Source organism: Haliotis asinina, chromosome 9, assembly GCF_037392515.1.
Source record: "Haliotis asinina isolate JCU_RB_2024 chromosome 9, JCU_Hal_asi_v2, whole genome shotgun sequence".
In the NCBI taxonomy this organism is placed as follows: domain Eukaryota; kingdom Metazoa; phylum Mollusca; class Gastropoda; order Lepetellida; family Haliotidae; genus Haliotis; species Haliotis asinina.
In genome coordinates, this window is record NC_090288.1 from 18,779,975 (window position 1) to 18,801,057 (window position 21,083).

Consider the following 21,083-nt stretch of genomic DNA (forward strand, 5'->3'; position numbering starts at 1 on the left):
CTAGTTCAGTGACAACGTCCTGAGTTTGTATTGTTAAATACAGGAGAGGATGGAGTGCCTATCAGTGCTGTCATCAAACTGGTCAAACTGGCCTTCAATTATGAACACTGGGATACATTTGACCTGCTAGTGGACCCACTCCTCACACAACTGAAGGTAAGAACATTATTCAAGGCAATACACAAGATGCTACATATGTTCAATGCCCGGTGGACTTTGTGTTCTTACAGTGATGTTTCAGAGATTTCATTAATTATGTTTATTTTTTATTTACCTTACCATAGGTCTAGAGCATATTAACTCAAGCTTCGCTTAGTAGGAAATCAGACAGAGTTGAATTGCTATTCAATCTTGAATGGCTACCTCGCAATCGACGACTGTCATGATACAGAAGTATCTGGATCTCCCCACTTCGCATGCACGCAGACTCCATGAGAACTTCACTTTTACTTCAAGCATCGTCTGATCTAGATGTGTTTGGGTTGCAAAAAATGTTTTCAGAACTAATAAAGTTTCACTGATTCCTTTCATGGTTTTTGTGTGTGGTATGTATATTTTTCAATCTTAGTGTCGATTTTAACGTATATTTATGTTATTGTACCTCGTACGAGGCACGGTAGCATGTCTCCTATTTTTTATTGTTGCCTCCGTAATTTGTGACCAGATCGGTTTCATTTGTCAGTGGACTGCTTCTACTGATAATTATGTCCACTGTATCTAAGTTTTGTATTACTTAGCGCGGTATTTAGTGTAAATTTTGCTTTTCCTTTTCAAGTGGCAGCAATTTCACTTGTCTATTGCAAGCATACTGTTGCACGGGGAGTGGAGCAGTCCATTACTTGGTAAGGGGTGTTTTTCTTGTACCCTTATTATCACACTGTTATTTACAGTTGTTGTGCATGACATGCCACTTTTGTGAAGTTTTTAAAGGCTTGAAATCCGGCAAGAACCCGCACTTTTAACCTATGTTAAAAGCGTTCAAGTTGGAAGATCAAAAAGTTAAGTTCCAGCCACCATCGTGGGACCTGAACGTTGTGCTACAACACCATAGAGGTCGCCCTTTTGAGCCGTTGGATAGGGCATTGTTTGATAATTTAACCAGGAAAACAGTGTTTCTGCTGGCTTTAGCGACAGCGGCGAGAGTGAGCGAGATTCATGCGCTGGATGTGACCAGAGTCATGTTTGACCAGAACCAGCTGTCAGGTCAACCAGACAGATTATTCACCATCCCGCCCCTTACAGCCATTATCAGACCAGAGGAGGAGCAGTTGCTTTGTCCAGTTCTGGCTCTCAGATGGTATATCAAGAAGTCCTCTCCTCATCGGGGAACCAGGAAGAGATTGTTCCTGCCTTTTTCTACGACGCTTAGAGGGGATGTCACCAGGAACACAATAGCCTTATGGTTGAGGCAGACCATCCTGGCCGCTTACGACAGACAGAATCTTCCTCACCCGTCGTCTAACAACCCACTTGATATTCAGGCATTAGCCTTGACTATGGCCTTACACAGGAACTGTACTGTTCCTGACAATATGGCTTGGTGTTTCTGGTGTTCCTAGACAGTATTTGCTAGTCATTACTTGCGGGACTTAGTGGTGGAAGATTTGGAGGGGATGCAGTCTTTCAGACCATTAGTACTTGCCCAGCAACTCACACGTCCTTCCACCCTATAAGGTATGATCTTACTTACCTTGGTCTATAGGGATCTTGTACTTACATGAGATAAGTACGTGACCTACTACTCTGATTCTGGTTCCAGTGACCTTCACGAGAAATCGTTGCGGCAGATCGACATGCAGAGGGAATCAGTAGTGGTCTGGCTGTTCTGAGGTATATGTAGGATCTTAAGACACTGACGGTCCTCTGGAGTCCTACACCACTATCCTGTCTGTTGTATCCATATGCTATAGACCTGTGGTAAGGTAAATAAAAAATTTGTTAAAATCTAAATATTTTAGATATTTAAATACTTACCTTACCATAGGGCATTCAGTCCCTTCCAACACTTCATGCTCATTCCCCACTTTGGACTCTTCAAACCGAGAAGTAAAAGTGAAGTTCTCATGGAGTCTGTGCGCATGCGAAGTGGGGAGATCCAGATACTTCTGTATCATGACAGTCGTCGATTGCGAGGTAGCCATTCAAGATTGAATAGCAATTCAACTCTGTCAGATCTCCTACTAAGCGAAGCTTGAGTTAATATGCTATAGACCTAAGTAAGTAAGGTAAGTATTTAAATATCTAAAATATTTAGATTTTAACAATTTTAACAGTTATACAACAATTAAATAGTATCACAAATGCATTTTCAATGTGAATGCCATGGATACTGACCTTGACCTGTGAGTACCGTGTGTTGTGTAATTTCTGTAGGTGTTGAGTGAAGATAGATACATGTGGGATGAGAAGGCGCTGGAACTGCTGCAGGCCATGGAGAGACTCAACAGTAGCAACCGACGCCACAAGCGGATGGCCAACGTTGTAGATGAGGAGAAAGAGGAGGAGCCAGCATCAGGTGCAGCCAACCCTCCACCATCCACTGTACCAGGTAAGGTTAACATGCCCATTTTGGAAAATAAGGTTTCCCTAGTGTTTGAAACATTTGCCTCCCATGCTTAGACTTCGGTTCAGGTCTCCATATGATACATTATGTCAAGCATTGTCCAAAAAATGATGAAATATACAAAAACACCTCAACAAGTGTAAGTTTGACAGAACATGTAATGACTCAAGCAAAATGGAATGAATTGTTTCCTTGGCCAGGGATGTTCATATTTTAGCAACATTCTGTACTGGGTTTGGACTAAGAAACGGGTCTAATATAAGCTTGAGTTGTGACAGAAAATCATTTTTCATCAGGCACTTCGGTAAAATCTCTAGGCATCCAGGATGATCTGATTAATCTGGCTGAAGTTCTCCTAACCATCGTCAGCGGACCTTTTCTCGTGAGTACATACCTGCAAACAAACAAATCTTCTTGAGAGTAATCATAAATTGATTTACCTGTGCATACAAATTTATGGCTTTTCTTACAGTGTTATGATGTATCATTTCCAAGACGCCTTGCAGCAACTTTCCTACCACAGTGTTTTACTATACCTTCTTATATATGCTACAAACACCCTCAAATTTGATAGTCATTGTGGTCATTTATACTCTAAGGTAAATGAACTTTTTGAGAGCCTATGGGGCACATTAAATGCTTTGTTAAAACTTGCAGTGTTGCAACTGATTCAACATTCATTGAGTTTAAGTGAAATGAAACACTGTCAAAAACAGCCAAAAAACAAGGGTGCTGAAACACACCAGCACCATGTTTGATTCAAATGCCTGAAAACCAAGCACTAGTGCGTGTTGACTATGGACTTCCCATGTAGGGATGTGTGTATGTGATTGACATACCTGTCAAATCTCATCAGTGGCAGTGCGGTGGCCTAGTGGTTAGTGCAGATACCAGTACCTTGCATATGAACTAGTTGTATGGATTCTTCAAATGCAGTTAGAAGTTGGCGAAGTAATACAGAACAAATGTAATGGATTACAAATTTCAAGAAGTTGTAATCCATAACATTTGTCCTGTATTAGTTGTATGGATATGTATACATGTTATATTATGAAATAAATCTTTCCTTATCCTGACTCATGCTTAATTGCTTTCCTCCCTCTTCTATTTGAATGTTAGTGGAACACTTGAATTCCCTTGAAGTTTCCTTCTTCGAAAGAGAACATAAAATCTTGCTCACCCTCAAGTGCCCTCCCTTTCCTCTGTTTCGGGTGCCAATATTGGTCACATGACCAGCCATATTTGTCACTCTCTCCTTCTTTGCCCAACAGGAAGGTTGTATGGGTGACTTGGAACCAACCAACCAACCAACCAACCAACCAACCAACCAACCAACCAACCAACTGGTTGGTTGGTCGGAGTCCTTATACAGCACTTTTTATCTTGTTCTTTCTGATTATTATCTAAAGTTTGCCAGGACAACCTGAGAGAAAATTTCACATTAAATGGACATAGACAAGGAGGCAGAAATTTAAGCATCCATTTATTCCATTGTCTACAGAAATCTCACGAATAACGATTTCAGTCTGGATGAGAAATGTTATTTTACTCACATATAACGCAGCATGACTTGAGCCACCACAAGCCTCCAATCCACATGAAGTAAGAGCTCTGGCATCTACGCTTGTTTTACATGGAAATTGTTCATGTACAACAATCATGGAGGGCTGTTTTTGGAATTCAGATACAGTGTTTGCAAATCACTATCTCAGAGACTTCGCCACTGAGGACATCTCATTCACCAATTCGGCCCTCCTGTTGTAACACAACAGTTGAAAGTTCCTCCAAGGTGCTAAAAATAGCTCACCCTTATCATGTGACTTGTTTGATACCTTCACTGAACGAGGTTGTTGGTTGAGAGTCCATGTGCACCTCAAGACAGACTACCATGAGTGACCATGAACCCTGTACATATTAGGATAAATTGTGGTACATGGGTTGTAACTTGGCAGGTGAACACATCTTGCAATAAGTTATGATATATGTATAGATATAACCAGAAAGATGATAGCTATATGACCACGAGTATCCATCAGAATAATTTGACAGTGTGGCTCTCCTTGAGGTACTAGTTGGACTTCGGAAGAAACAGGAGAATTACAGTGCCGTTATAGTTCCTTGGAGCACATTCAAAAGACATTTTGCAGGAAGAAAGTATCCGAGACGCACCATATCTGTTGGAGACTGTAAGCAATTAGGCATGAGTCTGGTTAAGGAAAACTATGTAATTTTCTGAATAAAATTGATATTTTGTATTTATCCTGATTCATGAGGTCAATCCTCCAAACCTCCCCTTTATGGCACTTGGATTTCCCTGCACATCCTTGTGTTTGGGCTATGATTTCTCAGAGACAGTGGCAAATATAGCCAGCAAAGGATAGGATATTTATGTCCATCACCATATATATTTCCTCTACACTTGGACACCACATATTCTGAACAGCAGTGCAACATAGAGGAAGCTCACACCAGTTTGCCTTGTAAATATGTAATGGCTCAACATTATCTAAATATACATGTACGTCTGTATAATTCACAGCAAGAGAACATCGAGATTGACATGATAGTGGATGCTGGGTTGTTTCTGTGGAACAAGTGCAAAACAGTGTTCCAGAAATTTCAGACTGGTTCTGTTGACAATACACGCTACCTTCACAAGATGGACAATCCAAATAAGGTATGACAAAACATTTTGGGTATCAAAAGCAGTGTCCAATTTCAATAACTGACAGACAATTGAGTAGTCAAATCAAGATGACGTCTTCCTTGACATCTTTAGCATGAAATAAGATCATGACCTGTCTAGGAGAGTGGTGTAAAAATTGATTGAGCTGACAGACTGACTGATTGAATGGAGTTTTCGTTGTACTGCCTTCTTTTAGTGGATGTTCCTGCTGGACGCTGTCCACCAAGTGTTGTGCTGGAGTGGCATCAGTAGTGTTGACCCTGCCCTTACAGCTGAAGTGGTGCTAAGACTAGCGCTAGTCTATGAGAGCAGTGCCCACTTGGAGGCTACGGAGGGTAAGTCTCTTCATGGGAAAACACCCATGTGACATGTGTATGTCTGGTATTCCTATGCCAAGATGATGGTACATTGATTCAAACTCATACACACTTGTGGTTTTGAAATTAGAATTTTCATCCCAGGTTTTCAATGTTCTGTTTTCCAAACTTTGGGTAATAGTTGTCACTTTTGATGAAGAAAAAACAGATTATCATACTCTTTTCAGATTTGATTTTTCTTGTCATCTGGGCCGAGCTTTCAAGATTTCGAGATCTCAAGCCCATTCTTAACACATTGGCTATGTTCAAAGTTAAGAATTCTTAGGGCTTCAAACATTTAACAAAGATTTGGCCCTTCTTAAGTGTTTTAAAACATTATGATTCCTATATAAGAGAAACCTTTCAAATTGATTGGCTGCTTTATGTTGCCTGAGTGTGTGGTGCTGTATTTGCATGTATATTCACAAGATACGAACATTTATATGCGAACATTTGTCAATGTCACATGTGGCATTATGTGTTTAAACTGTGTTTGAGTTGTGCCTTTAACACTCTATATATCTTTGCCAATAATATATGTAATCCTTGTACAACACAAAGCATTCATGAGAGAAATAACTTGTTTGTTGTTTCCACAGTTTCTGTTTCACAAAAAGCTGTAGTAGACATATTCAGGCTCTGTTAAATTTTAATGAAGCTCAGCTTTCTTTAAACCTTTTGCCTGTTTTCCTGTCAAAGGACACCCACAAAGGTATAGTCTAAATGAACAAGGAACAAGACAAGGCACTGAGGCCTTGGCTGAAATCAGTCCCATCACTCCACGGGGTATGTGTAGGAGGCTGCTTATGTTCACTCCGTGACTGATCCCCACAACATCCGCTGTCAACCCTTAACACAGACATCCTCTAAAACAGGGTTACAATTGTACAGTTTTTTCAATTCATGACAAATATTGCCTGAAACATCCATCTCTCTCTGTCTCAGTGATGTTGAGTTTTACAGTTACCTATGGCTGATGTTTTTACTTCTTGCTTTGGTTTTCATGGACAATATGCCAAGAATTGAGACAAAGGAGATATGGTAATATTGAATTCAGATTAATTGTACACAAGAAACCAATTATCAAAACAGAAGAACCCTATGTATGATTGATTAGTAACACAAGTTAAATTTATAAGACCAATAAAATGACTTGACCTTAAACATGTAGACATTGAACTCAGAATTCTGTCTTTTTCCGCAAATTTGATGAAATCATGACCAGCAAACTAGGAAAAACATTTCCCTGGCTTTATCATCAGTATTGTATTTGCTTAAATCTCTTATCACAGATGTACAGTGTAACACAATGCAAAGTCATTCAAAGATATCTTTAGTGAACATGATGCAACTGTTATATATGTGTTAAGGCATTGACTCGAGGATGGGGGACATTAGCTCACTGAGCTTGGAAGTTTACTTGTTTGATTGCTGCTTCCTGAACTAACCAGTTCATTTCATCTCAGTCAGAATGCATACAGTGTTAAACAGAAGATACACAGATATGATAGAGATGTACCTGTGCTCAACCCTGATCTATACTGACATCAAAGAGATACAGACTTTTCTTTTACATAGTGTATCATATCTCCATTCCACAATTATGTATACCCATTTAGAAAATATACTGTTCCAAAAGAAACATGAATCACATAAACCTGTTATGCTGTGGTGAATAAAGAGATTGATTTATGCTATGAAAACACACAAAAAAAGCCCAAACTTGATCCCTAAATTGAACACAAATGATCCTTATTTTTTGTGATAATTTCAATAAAACATCATTCCATTGTGCCATTTTGTATCATCACTTTTAAGACACAGGAATGATATTTCAGTATCATGTATGGCCTCCATTAGCAACCACTGTGGTATTAGGGGACACAACTGATAAGAATGACTTTTGGAAAACTGAATTTCGCCTTGATTTATTTCTCTTTTTTTGTGTGTAATTGCAAACATTTGTAATACTTACATTTCTTATGGAATTCAATATATACTACTGACAAAAAAATAAGGGAACTGATGAAATGACCGTGAATGTGAAATTGCTCTGAATGTCTACTTGGACATGGAGTTCAATATCTGGTGTGTCCACCATGTTGGGCAACACATACACGACAACTTGATGGGGTGCTGTTGATTAATTTCCGGATGGTTGCACATGGTATTGCCAGCCATTCCTCTTGAAGAGCTGCACCGAGCTGGGCCAGGTTGATGGGCGTGGGGTCCTTGGCATACTCCCTTCGACTGAGAGTTTGTTTGTCCAATATCTGTATGCCCTCTCATCTGAGATAAGCTCTGACAATTTGGGCCCGATTTAGTGTGGCATCATCTTGGAATTCAAATTTCCAGTGGCCAGTGAAGCGATGACAGCACACAAACTTTCACCAACATATTACTGACCAGTCAAGGATCCATTAACGATGACCAGATCTGATCGCCTGTCATGTTCAACTCCACCCAACACCATGATACTACCACCCCCACATCGATCATGGTCAGTAATTGCCACTCTGACATACTGCTACGGCACCAACAACGTTTTCTGCATCTGTGAATCTGAGACAAGACTTTGACTCATCTGAGAACATGATGTAACGCCAATGTGCAAAGTTCATCCCTGATGCCAATGCCAATCGTTGGCACCTGTGGTGAACTGTAAGCGTAACACCCTTGAAAGGCCGCCCTGCTTTCAGATGGGCTTGATAGAGACGAGTTTTAACGGTTGAATGTGATATTCATCACTAATTGACGGAATTCCCTATTGATGGCAAGTGCTGATTTGTGTGGGGCCAGTAATGTAATGAGGTGATTCTGTCATGGTGTAATTGATTTGGATATACCACGCCCAGGTCTCATTGCAACCCCACCTGTATGACGGTACTTGTCCCACAGGCATGAAATTACACTTTTTGTCTTACCCGACATTCAGGAAACTTGACTCAGTGATGTCCCCCACTCTATCATCCCCACAATTCTCAATTTTGTTTGTTCATTGAGATATTGCCTCAGAGGCACTCTTCAGCATGTGTTCAACTCTGTTGCATTAGTGATTGTGAGTTCTCCAATATGTTTACAGAGGTTAACCTCTGTGTGCACGTGCATCATGTGATGGTAATGCATCATGTGAAATTTCATTGTTATTGGAGGTTGCATTTGGGTGCAGTGGCACCCTTTCATCTCAACATTTGCTGCATTCAATTTCTTAGTTCCCTTTTTTTTTGTTGATAGCATATATATAGCCAGATATAGACACATTTACCATATTAATTTTTGCCACTGCAGTTTTAATGTCTAGGGAAACAATTATCTATTGCAACGTTACTCTACTCAACACTTCCAGCTCGAACTTATTGCAGCACAAGTTTGTATTTTCCTGTCTTGTACCCAGGAAAACATCTTTTCCATCTCTGATAGAATTTTAATATACCTGTGAGTGTTCACATGCGGTCATGATTTTGAATGTAGATTAGAAGAATCATTCTGATGAAGCTCTAATTAGAGAAAGTATGTTGTACATCAGTGATAGAGAGCTGGTGGTATCTACACAGAGTTGTCATGGGGAATATGTCCAGTTTCGGGGAATGTGTCCAGGGTAGTTATCATAAAAGAGTGGCGATAAGTTACAAGGATTGAATGACAAATTAAGACCACCAGGGGAGAGGCATGAGAAGCTGGTCAAACAATAATCTTCACTTTTAATGTCTCTCAAACAAAATGGCATTGCATGTTTTTCCAGGGACCTTTAGTCCACTTCTCATGTGTCTGTAGACAGTACACAGCCAAGATATATGGCTTCTATGTTCTGTTTTATGTACTAAACTCATGTTTGTGAATTGCTGTGATGTTCTCTAATAAATAACTTGTGTGAACTATTTGTTAGATCAGCTAACTGTGTTGTGTGGAACTTACTGCATGCTAATACTTAAACTAAATGTGCTTCACAAAACAGAATTTCTCTCAGGCAGGGTTCCCTGTCTGAGATATGTAATGCATCTTACTTGCTCTGTTATGTCTTTTAGTGAGTTATACATCTTGGAGGACTGGGGCAGGTCAACAGTCACTGCCTCTACCCATGATGACACTTGTCTCTAACCTGACACTACTGTACATCTTAGAGGACTGGGACAGGTCAGCAGTCACTGCCTGGACCCATGTCACTGGTTTCTTACCTGACACTACTGTACATCTTAGAGGACTGGGACAGGTCAGCAGTCACTGCCTGGACCCATGTCACTGGTTTCTTACCTGACACTACTGTACATTTTAGAGGACTGGGACAGGTCAATAATCACTGCCTGGACAGATGTTGCTGGTTTTGGACCTGACACTACTGTACATCTTAGAGGACTGGGACAGGTCAACAGTCACTGCCTGGACCCATGTCACTGGTCTCTGACCTGACACTACTGTACATCTTGGAGGACTGGGACAGGTCAATAGTCATTGCCTGGACCAATGTCACTGGTTTCTGACCTGACAGTGCTGTACATCTTGTTCAGGAGATGTTTCATATTTTCTGATGTACTGTTGTGCTTGTCTTCCATTTTGTGCATTATATGTGTTGTCATCTGAAACACATTGTTCTCTATTCATCCTTGGGAAAGGAACAAGAATCTATATCGATATGTTGCATCAACAAAATAACAGAGCTTGTTATCCATAAAAGTATCATTATTGAATTTCTAAGATGCTATGATATAAGTGTCTTGGTGCTATATAGTTTTGCATTATTGATATATTCTATTTTGTGCCCAAAGATTATGCTCTGTTAGTATGCCCCTTTGTATAGGAGACATAAGAAACAGCTGACCATGTGTATAATAAACATGCTTTCTTCAACCATTCTCTTTGTATGGGCACAAGAATAATCTATCTTATAGAGGATCAATCTATACTGGTATGATTATAAGATACATGTATCTTTATATTTATGGTTAAAAAAAATGGTTGATGTTTTTCGTATTTCTAACTTTGAAAGAAAATCAAATATATACTGAGGTTAATGAGGTGAGTCTGTGACTAATATGTACTTTGTGTCTGTCAGATCTCCGATCAGGCCTGAAGGACTCTAAGACAACACTGACTGACTTAGGCACCGCAGCTGACACAAACTTCACTGGTCAGCAGTATCTGAGTCGGACATCCGTGCTGTCCTCAACAGCCAACATCACAGCACGTGGACAGCTTTTGCAGGCCAGGGAGATACTGGAGCTTGGGCTGCAGAATGTTTCATTTGCCAGACAAGCAGTTGCTCTCAATGATGGAAAATCCATTGCTGATGTCAGCTTTATAAAGGTGAGTATTGCCTGAAGTACTACAGATTCTATGCTATGGTGGATCAGGATGGAAAGAGGAGGGATGGGTGTTTGCAGGAAGTGTGTATCCTCCCTGCATCTATTTTCTGACATCTTACATATTACCCATCCCCATGGAAAAGTCACAGGTATTATTTTCCCACAGTCTTTCTAAAAATCCTGTGTCTGACAGGACAATGTTGTGTTGATTAGAAGTCTCTTTCACTTGTCTTTATCATTTCTGTCCTCTATATATCATTGCCAATCAACGACTTCTGAAATAGTATTTGGATATCAGTTACTTCATTTGTACAGGTATGGAGAAATGCCACTTCAGGAAATCATACAGACAATGCACAAAATTCATGTTGTATTGACTGTGGTAAATAAACGACAGCACGACAGTTTATTGTGTACTGCAATGTACGTATGAGCAGAATGCTTTAAGGTTTTGTCAGAATTGGACCACTTCAGGTTTGTCATCTTCTGGGCAGGTGTGCAGTCTGAAAAGGTTGTAAGTGTTTTGCACATACACCCAAGATCATGATCACACTGAAGCTGATTTAACGTGTATGTCTACTCTTGGATGTAGTGTATTGCTGCAGTGGTTAAAATAAGATAATTTCTATATTATCCCAAGGAAATTTTAGTTTGCATCATGAACAGTTCTCCAGTTTTTACATGCATAAAAAGCTATATGTAACACTGCAAATGATCATCATGAAACTATTGTACAAAATAATCAGGATGAAAATGCATCAGTTTAGAACAAAAACATCTATGTTAACTAGAAATTCACATTTGAAAGTCATTCGTTACCCCCGCAACAACTAAGAAATATAGGAACAATAAGAAATGATCTCACTAAGGAATCAACGCTAATCCTTGTTTTGTCTCGTGTAATGTCTAGATTAAACTATTGTAACAGTTTACTTGCCAAGGCTCCACAAGTGTTTCAAAACTTAAACAAATCCAAAATAATTGTGCAAGAGGAGTTTACTCTGTGTTACACCTGTGCTTCAGAACATGCACTGGCTACCTGTCTGTCAGAAAATTGCTGTTAAAGCTCTCTGCACCACCTATAAATGTAGGACATGTGCTCCTGATTATCTTTGTGAACTACTCCAGCTGTACAAACCATCAGATCTGTTTTACATAACTACTTGTGTATACCTCAGATTAAAAATTATCCGGTTTGTCCATAACTTTTTGTGCTCTATGCAGCCATGGAGCCACACTCTTAGAACTGTACCATCATACTCAGAATTCAGAGCAAACATGAAAACTTATCTGTTCCAAAAAGCCTACCCTACATGTTGAAGTATATCAAATGAACTTATTTTGATCTTGTGTTGTGCGAACACTTGGTGCTTCGAGCATGCATGAGGCTGCTTGAAAAAAATTAAATGTTTCTTGGGCACATTTTTTTTTAAAGTGACAAGGGAGGTAGGACTATTTTTTTTATATTTTTTATAGAAAAAATAGTAACGAGTGAGGAACACATTTTTATTTATTTCTCTCAGAAATACAGCTTGGGAAGTTTAATGAGTTGTAGATTCAGTCACACTCAGTCTTACAGACACTCATTCTTATAGTGGACAAATGGATGATTGGCACGCAGCCAAGTCAAAATTATTATTTTCAGATAAGAAAAAATTGTTACGTGCACAAAAAAAAGTGATGTGCCGATGCCCGAGAAACATTTTACTTTTTTAAATTAGCCAGGATGTGCATTTCAAATGGATTATTATTATTATTATCATTACTATTATTACTGACTTGTCCAGAGCAGATCTTCCAAATTATGCATGCTAGCTTTATCAAACTTGGTACACATATCAAGTTTGTTCAATAGATGGTTCAATTTGATGGTTAGATCCAGATACAAATTTTATTTGTTGTGGATTCTGTGGCAACAAGTTTGACTTCAACTGAATGTGGTGGTAGTGCTCTTTTCTGGAGCAGAACTTCACAACCATTCACTATTTCTTCACCAAACTTGGCACATGGATAGATCTGGTGGTGTACTGGTGCCTTTTGGTAGTTCTGAAATTCTGAATCAAATATGTTTTGTGTTTCCATGGCAACAAGTTGGCTTCGAATGAATTCTCTGGAGCAGTACTTCAAGACCTTTCAACACTCTCCTTCCACTTTGCCATATACACATCAAAACGTTTGACATAGTCATAACTTGTGTTTTGCCATTGCAGGGGATATTGATGACTGTCTCCTTGTTTAATTTGTTGTTTGTCCTTCAAATTAGTTAGAATATGACAATCTCTGTGATAACAATGGCAGGTTATGTGAACATTCCATTTCTCTTAATTATAAATTGAATTCCACCAAGGTTTATTATGTGTGATTTAAGAGCCTTAAATCTCATAGGAATGCCATTTTGAAAGATATTTGAAAATGAACACTCAAGGTCATACACTAAAATGTGTTCTTTCTTTAATTGCTTACAGTAGCTGAAAAATTGTTGTTTTTTTTTTGTTTTGTTTTTTTGTACAGTTGGAAGGATTTTCAAAGATGAAATCCAGTGTGGCATGTCAAGGTGACTCTAATATATCAGGCTGTCAGGCTGTGTGGACCGAACTGTTCCCCTTAAGTTAATATGACATGTTTGTACAAATCACAGATGTGGTTTTCAGGGATCCAGGGTCATTTTCATTAACCTTCCCATTATCAAGGGCCTGTAACTTCTGTTTTGTAATGTTCTTTATTGTTGCGTAAACACATGTAGTCTGTAAACACATTCTGTGTATGTGTATCACCACATATTTATTGAACGTTCAGCTCATGTCAATACTATAGACACATACTGTGTTATTCTTGTCTTATCTCACCTTGATTCTCAAGACACAAACTGTCATCTCTGCTCTGACACATCACCTATGTAGACACGTACTGTGTTATTCTTCTGTGTAATGTGTAAACACATGCTGTTGTTTCTGTTTGTGTAATTTGTGTTGTGTTTCCAGAGTGTGTTGAACGCTCCAGGATCGGTGGTGAGTGTAAGAAGGCGTGGCACACACTGATCTAGACAGCTAGATTTTGAGTTTGATTCTGAGATGTAGATTGTATGTGATCTGTAGAATATTTACATTTTTGTTACAGTGCCATCAGGTCACCTTTATTATTCACTGGTTTGCTGACTTGCAATTTGATAAAATTAACCATTTGGGGAAGAACTTATTTAATGATAACAGCAACAATTACATCTAATTCAACTGGGAATAGCATGACAGAACATGCTGTAATGTAAATTTGGAACAAAATAAATAACTCTTTGCAGATAAGAAATTATATTTTTGAACATTCAACTAAACATTGAAATATCTTTGTTTTTCTTGTCCCTGGTTTAATGTTCAAAAGAAAATTATCTTTGCACTATTTTCTGATAATATTTGAAACTTCAAACATGTACATATTCACAACATAGTTAAATAGTTGGAAACATAGAGCTTAACACTTCTTCTCTGTAACATTTTTTGGGTGACAGACAGCATTATTCAAAAGCCAAAAGGTGACCTTTCTGACAAGTATTATTCCTATGTATCTTTAATTCTAACATTGCATGTGCATATTATGGTATTGTTGTTAAGTACAGAAATTATTTTGATTTTATGTGGGAACATTTAGAATCATTTATTTGGAAATTTGTTCTGCATCAGTTACAGTGAAAAATGAAAATATTTCAAATAATTTTTTTTCATGTTACAAAAAGTTGCATTTATCACAAGTGAAGTGATGATGATTGGTACATGGAGTAGAACAATAACATCATTCTTAATCAGATAGCAAAATGGATCGTCCTCATCTCTTTAACAATTCATTTGTCTAATTTTACTGAAGTAATTTTCTGAGTACCTGAGGGCAGGTGATCATATGCTAACACAGATCACAGCACAAGGACAGCATGGGGATACTCATCTTCAAGTTTGAATGAGATTGTTTCGCACCTGCACCAATGACGTTTTCTAAGCACAAACGTTTTTGCCAATCACTTTTCCTTTTGGCACAATATAATTACCTTTTCATTTCCAGAAAGTGTATACAGATGTAGATTATCATGCACATATAACTAGGATTGAATAGTAGGAATATTATTAGCTTTGTATGATTTACGTAAAGCTTTGTAGTATGTAGAGAAATGTGACTTTTTTATTTAAATGCTTGTATGTAGACAATTATCTCACTGTCAATGTTGTGAATGTTACTGGTATATACAGTGGATTATTCTTTCATGTCATGCACCAGGATATGCATTGGTATATAACCACATATACAAAGACATTATTAAATGTTTCATTCAATAAAGAATGATATACAGAATGTAATTTATCTTGGTATGTTCATCTTTCTGCACAAGTTATGCCATGACCTTGACCTTTAGGACCTGAACCCTGAGGTGTTTTCTCTGGAGGCAGCCAAGGAAGTGTCGGAATTATCTGATGATAGTCAAGTGAATGTAGAAGAACTGATCCCACCGAGTCACCGAGGTGCTGCAACTGCTGTCTGGAACACTGTCAAGGATCTCCATCTTGAACTGATCCTTATGTACCACAGAGTTTGTCTGAAACTGTCATCTCTTGGTCCAGGTGAGTCAAGTATCTCCATCATGAACTGATCCTAATGTCATAAAACCACTTGTTATCGTTTATGAAGTGCACATTAACGCATCTCCTAGATTCTGTGAACCAAACTTTTGGAACACTAGAGTACATTTTTTGAGAACATCTTGCTGACACTCAAACACTAGCTATGACGTCACAAACACTCACCGTGAAATGCTCATGTGAACATGTACATAACACTTTTTGGGGCAATGATATTAAACATTGTTGTATTGTATATTCCAGATCCATCTCTCAAGGAGTCCAAGTCTTCCAAGAGGAGAATAGATTCAGACTATGTAAGTCTGTTATTCCTTGAATATCAAAAAAAACACATTTTTATGTAGATTATCTTTGATCCTCATTTCTTCATGTTTTTTATTACATAAACCTGTCTTGCTGTAGGTGGATAGCAATGGCAGTATGTTGGACTCCTATGTTGAGAGTTTTGATGAACTGTCCACTCGGTGTAGCAAGAACAGTTTGTCCAAGGCATTACTGTACATGCAGCAGGCTCACATGTCCTGCAATGAGGGCGCCCCCTCACAACATGTCAAGAAGATGTTTGAGGTAAGATAATCTGTTTATTGAAAATTCAGGTCCTTCTCAATTTATAACTATATCTGTCGTGATATAGGTAACAAATGTGCCAAAGGAAAATAACAGTTAGAAACTGCTTTAAAAACAGTGTTTGCAATACTTTAATTTGCCAGTTGGCCATCGGGGCCATCGGGGCCTGTGGCCATCTGCAGGCTTTAAAATCTACAGGACCTGAATGAAATCTGCAGGCCCATTTTGTTAGAGTCAAACCAATAAAAAAAAATACACACCACTACACAGTTTCATACTGTTTCTACAAAATCAATTATATTCAGAAAAGCTATGTCACAGGGAGAAATTTGTATTTTAGTAAAAACTGGTGTTGCCATTCCTCTGCACAAGGCACTGAAGTTATTTCAAACACTGTTTGAAAAGTGGAATCTATGTTCACAATGCATAGGAAACTTGTACATATATTTCAGTTCAGTTTTTAGATGGCAACGTAAAACCTGTTTGGTTTCTTATGGTATGGTGCCCCAAGATTCACCCAACTTGCAAAGAATATCACCCTAGGAGATGATGTTGGTTTAAACAGCCATTTTTCCCCCGTCCAGGAGTCTGTGGCACTGATCCAGCGAGCAGAGGCTGAGGAGAGGAGACTGTACCTGGAGAACAAGAATCTGAGTGAGATGTCACCTTGTACCTCCAAGATTCCTCCACCCCCTATCCTGCTGTGTCGCACTGACAACTCCATGGTCTTCACACCAGCACCGTTTGAACCTCAAGGAGGAGAGAAGGTAGCAATACTTCTGTTAGAGTGAAAGTAGGAGAAATCATTTAGAGACTAGCAAACATAGAGCTGAAATACTGTGTCAGCTAGCTCTTCACAATAGCAACTTGGTATTTGTTCTCATTAAACCCCTTTTAAACAGGTGATAATTGTTTGAGGCCGTATCTAGGGAATATGACCGATAGTGTAGAGGCTTGCATATATATTTTTGTACAGAAGCCATTAAACGTCACCAATACACATACAGGTGTAAAACAGTGAACAGTGTGATCAAGCAGCAGTTTGTGTCTGTTTGAACTTTGCACAATCAGCTCATTTAGCTCTTCTGTATGTAGGATATTTGTCAGACTGCATGTCATGAATGTCTCAATGCTCATTACTGGAACTTAATCATGAAAGTTAAGGTTCCTTGTCTAGTATCATAGTGGAGGACCCCTCAGGATCCCTCAGAACACTGGTGCTGCTCATGTGACCAAACAGTACCAGAGCCATTGGTTTGTACATGTTGCCCTGAATAGTTTTCAGTCAATGTTCAGCTTTTTAAAATTGTTTGTCTGTAACAGGTTGCGTGGTACCGGCTCTTTGGTCGATCGGCAAGTGGCAGCAATGTCAAGGTCAGGATCAATGACTACTTCCTAGATGGAACTGGAGAAGAGGTCAGTGAGATTTTTAAAATTCTTTATTTCATATTTTGGTTCATGATGGTTGATAGCGATTTGTTGATGTATTTCTGGTTTCTGCAGGTGCCATCATTCCGATGTGAACTGAAGGCAACAGGACTGAAACCCAATGAGCGCTATGTGTTTGCTGTTGGTGCGTACACGTCTGCCGGCAAGCTGATTGGAGACAGTGTGGGAGAGACCAGTAAACCCATCCTAGCATCCCACCCTCTGCCAGTTCTCATGACCTGGGCCTTCCTCACCCAGGTACACACATACTGCCCATGTCGAGTTTGACTTACAGGCATCATTGGAATCCTGTGGATCAACTGTAATGCAGACTAGTCTTTAAAATAATGTGTTCTTCTTGCCTTGCAGATATTCTTATGACTTCAATTGTATGATATGGATGCTTTGTTTCTGTAAACCGAATGTATTTGTATAAGTTCTTAGGACTTTGGCTTAATTTTGTACAGTGTGCGTCTGGTTGTAATCCATTTGCAGGGTTTCAGATCCTTTCACTTTTGCAATATATTGAGATATTGTCTTGATCTTTTTTGGGGTAAGACAATAAAAGAATGTTGCCTCATAATTGATAAAAACAAGATACTGTTTTTATATAATAAGTCAGACTCTGATTACATTTGAACTGATTGTAAAATGATTAATATGAAACATTACAGTCAGTGTTCACGAATAGTGTCTGACCCTCTGACAGAAGTCCCCAAACTGCTGGTCCCCAAACTGCTGGCCCCAGTGTCTGACTGAATAGATCACAATGACTTTGTCTGAAGTTGTTTTTTTTATGGCATGTGACACTTGTTCACTGTTTATGTATTTATGTTGAAAATGTTTGTCATTATATAATGTTAATTTCAATGCTAAATATGATAAATGTTAACTCTGAAATGTTTGTTTAATTTTATTCTGTGGGTCCTGTGAATTTTCAGTGGGTCAGACAGATATCTGAAACTCACAGGACCCAATGCGGTGTTACTTTGAAACACCATTCGTGAACACTGTATTACAGTTGCAGGTAGTGAACTTTTTGCCCCATACTTTGATGCAGAGTGTACTATAGGATGATACTTATCAAGCTGAATTGTAACATAAAGGTCAGGTCAATGTGTACCACTAGGCACCTTCAGACAACACTGTAATGCCACACTGTTGCTTTATCCTTGTCAGATTGCCTATCAAGTTGGAGTGTATGACATTGCCCAGCATGCCTGTGATGTATTATGGGATCACTTCCTAGCAGAAAAGCCCTCTCCACAGGGACCCACCTATACCACTTCCGTTAACAAGGACTACAGACTCACACTCCTCAGGTCAGTGAAAACACACATCTGATATGCTTCAGCACACTTTCTTGCAGGGAAGACTAGCCTATTGCACATGATATATGTCTGATGTCTCAAGCAAGAAAGTTACACCATTATGACAAATCTTGTGTAAATACTGCTTGGTCCCCCAATTAGAATAGGATTGAGATGAAGAGAATTATTGCCTTACTGACTAATTGTGCATTTCCCTCAGGTTAAACCAGCATGCTGTGTGTTTGTCCTCACCGGTTCTGCTGAGGCAATTCCTTACAGCTATCTTCATCAGTGTGGACATCAATGTCCGCAATGGGCAGCTGTTCTGTGATGGCCTGTGTGACAGAGGACCCCTATATGCTGGACAGGTAGGTCTGTGTGGACAAACCCCCCTCTGTGCTGGACAGTGTGTGAACAACACCCCTCTCTACACTGGACAGTGTGTGGGCAAACCCCCTCTATGCTGGACAGGTAGGTCTGTGTGTACAAACCCCCCTCTATGCTGGACAGTGTATGGACAACCCCCTCCCTATGCTGGACAGGTAGGTCTGTGTAACAAACCTGCTCAATGACAAGTGTGTGAATAATTCATCGCTCAATTACATGCTTTGAATATATTTACTGTTTAGAAGTGCTTTTCACATGTAGTGCTGTCTGTTACAGATACGACGCCTTTCTGAGTGTGAGAAGATGCTGGTAGCTATAGAACTGGCTGGGTGGCTGAATGAAGCCAACCTGGCCCTACAAGCAGTGATACAGTGCTATGGTCTATTAGCCCCACTCCTCTTCTACAAGATTCCCTCCTTGGCTGTCATACAAGTCAGTGTACAGCTTTGCTTTCTCTGTTGATGTAAATGGTGGTGCTTGAGTAGTGGTGGTAGCCTAGTGGTTAAAGCGTGTGCTCATCATACCAAAGACACAGGTTCAGCTTCCCACATGAGAACAATGTGTAAAGCCCTAGTGTTCACCACCATGACATTGCTGGAATGTTGCTAAAAGCAGCATAACACTAAACTCACTCATTACACTCTTCAAGGATACTGAATACCCGTTTCAGAGAATATCAAATATTTTACATCAAACCCACAACACCTTGTATCAAACTTTATACGGAGGAATGTCGAAAGAAGCTGAAATTGGGAACAGGTATCATGAATGGTCGAATGGTGCCAACTCTTAGTCAGCTTAAACGTCACTGTTGTTCAGTATCACTTAAAGGACCACTAAACTCAATTTTTTGGTACTCTTTTTATCACTGCATATGAAAGAGTTTTGGTTAGTCATAAACAAAACACCATTTTTTTTAAAAAGAAACTTGTGGTTAATTAATACCAACCGCTTAAAAGTTGCTAAAAAGCCATCTGCTTCTCTCTCGACTGCAAACGAAACCGCAGACAGGTTACGTAACTCTGTCGCCAGAGCCCTACAGTGACATCATAGAAGGAACGGTTTCCAGTTAAATGTATAGAAAATGTGTAGGAAGCTCATCATTTTGCTGATTTCTCAATGTCACCAAAGACATGTCGAATTGTTGTGTTGCCGTCAATTGTTCCTTGGGGTCGGATGATGGTGTCACTATGCACACATTTCCACCAGACTCCGTAGTTTGTGCTTAAATTGGTTGTTAGTGTGTGTGAAGTGAGCTTTGTGGAAGCCTGTGGTATATACTAAATCGGATAGTTCGCCCCCAACCACGCTTCCAGGATAGAAAATGGAGTTCAAGTTTCATTGAGTTTATAAAATAAAGACTGCTTACTACACATTGCTGACCAAAAGGATTTTGCATGGATGTATCGCTTTATTCCTCGGAAACGAGGTTGTGGTCGAAGTGACAATATTATTGTAAATAATATTATATTGACCAATTCCAAGACTGAAATTGTTATGTTATAAGCAATGTGATGTAAAATCCTAATGTCCATCAATAAAATACATATTTTACTACCAGTAGAAAGTAATTTTGACTTTGTAAGTCAGTGAAAACAAACTTAAATAGCATTCATCCTCAGACAGGGCACCACCATGTTTGAAAATCGTGAAGTTACGGGCTAAAGTCTTTTAGAATTATTGAGATTGTGATTTGTTTTCATCAAGTTAGAAAATCAAAACTACTTTTTACTGGTAGTTGAATATGCATTTGAATCATGGCCAAAAGGATTTTGCATGACACAACTTTTAACATAAGGACTTCTTCCAAGGAAGCAAGGTTGTGGTCGAAGTGACGTTTATATTGCAAGCAATGTTATATTGACCT

General features: G+C 39.1%; 1 protein-coding gene across 1 annotated transcript in view; it reads left to right on the forward strand.

Moving 5' to 3' along the window:
- Positions 1–21,083, forward strand: part of LOC137295782 (cilia- and flagella-associated protein 54-like) — a 79,689-nt gene that overhangs the window by 14,707 nt on the left and 43,899 nt on the right. Inside the window, exons 11-27 of the mRNA XM_067827323.1 lie at positions 44–156; positions 2,374–2,548; positions 2,860–2,945; positions 5,103–5,240; positions 5,446–5,584; positions 6,305–6,391; positions 10,656–10,906; positions 13,887–13,913; positions 15,302–15,506; positions 15,768–15,820; positions 15,927–16,091; positions 16,676–16,858; positions 17,415–17,507; positions 17,595–17,777; positions 18,699–18,841; positions 19,050–19,197; positions 19,493–19,648. Of these exons, the coding sequence (XP_067683424.1) occupies positions 44–156; positions 2,374–2,548; positions 2,860–2,945; positions 5,103–5,240; positions 5,446–5,584; positions 6,305–6,391; positions 10,656–10,906; positions 13,887–13,913; positions 15,302–15,506; positions 15,768–15,820; positions 15,927–16,091; positions 16,676–16,858; positions 17,415–17,507; positions 17,595–17,777; positions 18,699–18,841; positions 19,050–19,197; positions 19,493–19,648 (2,345 nt within the window). The remainder of the gene's footprint in view (positions 1–43; positions 157–2,373; positions 2,549–2,859; positions 2,946–5,102; positions 5,241–5,445; positions 5,585–6,304; positions 6,392–10,655; positions 10,907–13,886; positions 13,914–15,301; positions 15,507–15,767; positions 15,821–15,926; positions 16,092–16,675; positions 16,859–17,414; positions 17,508–17,594; positions 17,778–18,698; positions 18,842–19,049; positions 19,198–19,492; positions 19,649–21,083) is intronic.